At 34.1% G+C, this 3,240-nt stretch overlaps 1 protein-coding gene across 1 annotated transcript; it reads right to left on the bottom strand.

The window, feature by feature from the left end:
* Positions 1 to 468: 468 nt before the first annotated feature.
* hba1.L (hemoglobin subunit alpha 1 L homeolog) lies at positions 469 to 1,575 on the bottom strand. Its single transcript, XM_018237027.2, has 3 exons — positions 1,424 to 1,575; positions 1,048 to 1,252; positions 469 to 709 (listed from the first exon to the last, which is right to left on the bottom strand). Exons 1-3 carry the CDS (start codon positions 1,516 to 1,518, stop codon positions 581 to 583), a joined length of 429 nt encoding a protein of 142 aa, XP_018092516.1. The 5' UTR covers positions 1,519 to 1,575; the 3' UTR covers positions 469 to 580.
* Positions 1,576 to 3,240: the final 1,665 nt, after the last annotated feature.

Below are 3,240 nucleotides of genomic sequence, written 5' to 3'. Positions count from 1 at the left end.
TATATCTGTTTCCCCCTAATCATGTTAGGATTGTAGAGTTTTACAATCATACACACATTTTGCACAATTATACACCCACATACTGTATATTTGCAAGAACAACTGCTTTGGAAATATCCATTTAGACTGCTAGTGTGCTTATGTGTACTTGATGGGTGTAGATGGTAACATGAAACATGACCGTATAAAACAATATATCTATATCAGTAATGTGTGTTACAACGACCCTCCTAAGAACTCCTGCAAAGGCATTTCTATATTCATATAGATGTTGCAAAGAAAACCTTTTTCTGTGCATGCAGTGTACCCATTTATTGTTAAATTTAAATACCAACCATATGCATGGTTTAACATGGCCATTACTGAAAAGTGGATATTTTTCTGAAAACTTTGTCATATTAGGAGTAAACACTATATGTATATTTTTTAATTAACCATGTGCAGACAGTAATAAATGCAACTTTAGGATAATGGTTAAAATGTTTATTTCAGAACATTCTTTCACAAGCTTTGTCAGTTTGATTGCATATAATTAACTGATGTCTGATGTTGAGACTTCTGCTGCTGTTGTTGCTGAGCCTTAACGATATTTGGATGTCAGAACAGTAGATACGGTAGCCAAGAACTTATCCAGGGCCTTATGGGTTGCAGGATCAAACTGCTTAGGGAAGTTCATAGCAACAACCACCAATATATTATGGGCCAGCAACTGAAAAAAAAAAGAAAACCAGAGTAAGGGTACATAAGAGCAAACATAAAGGCCATTTAATTAGCAGTATATAAGATTACAAATTAAACAGGACATAGTGCCTTCCTGGGGGTATTTATATAAGTTAGACTTGATATCGTATTAAATAAGCTGTGCATACAGTGTGATTAAAGGCTTATACCTGGTTTACCTAAAACCACTGTTTACATTTTTTTGTATTTATTATTAAGATCTGTTTTAACCTACATACTGCATATCTGTTTAAAAAGAGCATTACATACTGCTATATATCACTTTTACCCTTTACATTTATATATATATTGTTGAATAGGACTTACTGGGAAGTTGCCAGGGTCCACTCTCAGGTCATAGGCATGGAGGTCACTCAGCTTGCTCATGCTTCCAGCGATGTTATCCAAATGGTTGGAAGCTTCATTCAGAGCATCCACAACTTTCTTGCCATGAGCACTGATCTGTTTTGAATTGTGGTGGAAGTCAAAACTAGGGAAGTAAGTTTTGGTCTTGGGGTTGACTATGAACATCCTGTAGAGAAACAATGAAATGAAAGAGATACATTAGAGTTATTTTACTATCAGGCACCTTTTAAGCAAATGGCTTGTTTAATCCGTTCAGCAATGTTATCAAGGGCCATCTGACAATAAACCAGTTAATATTAGCAGTTGGTTAACAGCATTCATTCAGAGTATAATTTACCTGTACAAAGCTTCTCCCCCAAATTTGTCGCCATGGGCAGCGATAGCAGGCATAATTGCCTTGATGTGTTTCTTGTCATCGGCTGAAAGAAGCATGGTTGCTGTTTGTGTTGTGCAAGAAGCAGTCTACACCAGATGCAAAATCTTCAAAGACAGTCCTCTTTTATAGAGTCATGGGTGCTTGTTATGGCTATAAGCGCAGATATGTACACGCCTTCCTCCATAACCATTGGCCTGGCATGTGGCCAGCTCCACCTTCTTCTTTAGGCTCCACTCCCTATCTCCCATATACTGGATTAATTCCAAGCTACAAAAATGTACACACCTCTAAGCTCTTTAGCTTTTTATTCACCAAAAAATATATATATTAAACTTTTTAGTACCTATACTACCGATCCTTTGTTTGAAAAAATAAATGCAAATATATATCTTGGACTTTTTTTTTGCAAATGTATTTATTGAAGACTTTTCCTAAATTCTAATGTTTGTATGAACATATACACTTGTTGGCATAGGTATAAAAGCATGTTATTGCATATTGCATTTAACACTAAGTTTATATAGTTCATACTTTTCAGGGCTATAGGTGAGAAAATATATACACGTTTATGACGTGAGCCTGAAAAAGGAATGTAAAGGAATGCACACTTTATGGAATATATATGGATATATATTGTATAGCAAAAGAAAAATAAGAAGAAAAATACTGTTGCCTCTATGCATTGTGCCATCAGAAAAGAAATTAATTCATGGTTCCTAGTACAGGTATGGGATCCATTATCTGTAAACCAGTTATCCAGAAAGCTCTGAATTAAGGAAAGGCAGTCTCCCCTAAAAATACAAATTTTAAGAAACACTGATCATAAAACAGTGCCTTGTACTTGATCCAAACAAAGATATAATTAATCCTTATTGGAAGCAAAACCAGCCTATTGGGTTTATTTAATCCAAATTACGGAAAGATCTGTTATCCGGAATACCCCAGCATCCTTGATAACATGTCCCATCCCTATATTTAATAACTCCAAAAAGTATTCAGTTTATTATAACACTTGGTAATCACATAGTTATGGTTTCTGGGCTTATCTTTATTTTTATTTTTTTTGTACCAAGAGTGAAAATGCTACAAAATCATATAAATATACAATTATCAATACAGTTTTAGTTGCATATCAAATTCATGTGCTTTAGGTCTATATTTGTTTCTGACAACTATGACAAATCTAAAATAAATTCTTTGATGCAGAATGTGTTTGCCCTATTAGGAAATAGTAAGCTAGAAACACTACTTCCAGTTATTACGTTTTGTAATTTTAGTACAATAAAATGTCCACAAAGTGGTTTAAATCGTTCATGACAGCAAGTGCAGTGGGCAACTTGCATTTTTATAGAGTTAAAGGGAAACAAAGCAATATGCAGGTATTATATTCAATTTACAGGATTCTTTTGCTTTTTTTTCGTCATGCCAGTGGTTGAACGTCACATGAGACCAGTAAAGAAATACCACCCATGTCCTTTTGTAATTTATATCTTTAAACCACATTAAAAACTTTTAGAAATCCTTCTCCCATCTTTTTTTTTCCTTCTGTTTTTTGTTTTCCAGTTGTTTTTATCACAAAGTCCTTGCTTATTCCTTCTTCCCAAGACTTCAATGATTATGTAATGGACTGAAGATGAGGAGAAATAGGCTGCTTTGAAGAATTCATAGGTACAGAGAATTTGCCATTTAGGACTAGTTCTAAACCAAGAATTATATATAGTGCTGTTTTTTCTGAAAATATTGCTAATTAGTCAGATACAAATTGCTGGTATTTTTTT

The sequence above is a fragment of the Xenopus laevis genome, chromosome 9_10L (genome assembly GCF_017654675.1).
Source record: "Xenopus laevis strain J_2021 chromosome 9_10L, Xenopus_laevis_v10.1, whole genome shotgun sequence".
Classification (NCBI taxonomy): domain Eukaryota; kingdom Metazoa; phylum Chordata; class Amphibia; order Anura; family Pipidae; genus Xenopus; species Xenopus laevis.
The sequence above is the reverse complement of the archived record's forward strand: the minus strand, read 5'-3'. Positions and strand labels throughout refer to the sequence as shown.

Bases quoted from the DNA above. Each gene is read 5' to 3' on its own strand.
- hba1.L (XM_018237027.2), bottom strand. From the start codon at position 1,518: ATGCTTCTTTCAGCCGATGACAAGAAACACATCAAGGCAATTATGCCT. The intron at 1,253-1,423 runs GTAAATTATACT...GTTTCTCTACAG, and splicing joins GGGGGAGAAGCTTTGTACAG to GATGTTCATAGTCAACCCCA. The intron at 710-1,047 runs GTAAGTCCTATT...TTTTTTTTTCAG, and splicing joins TGGACCCTGGCAACTTCCCA to TTGCTGGCCCATAATATATT.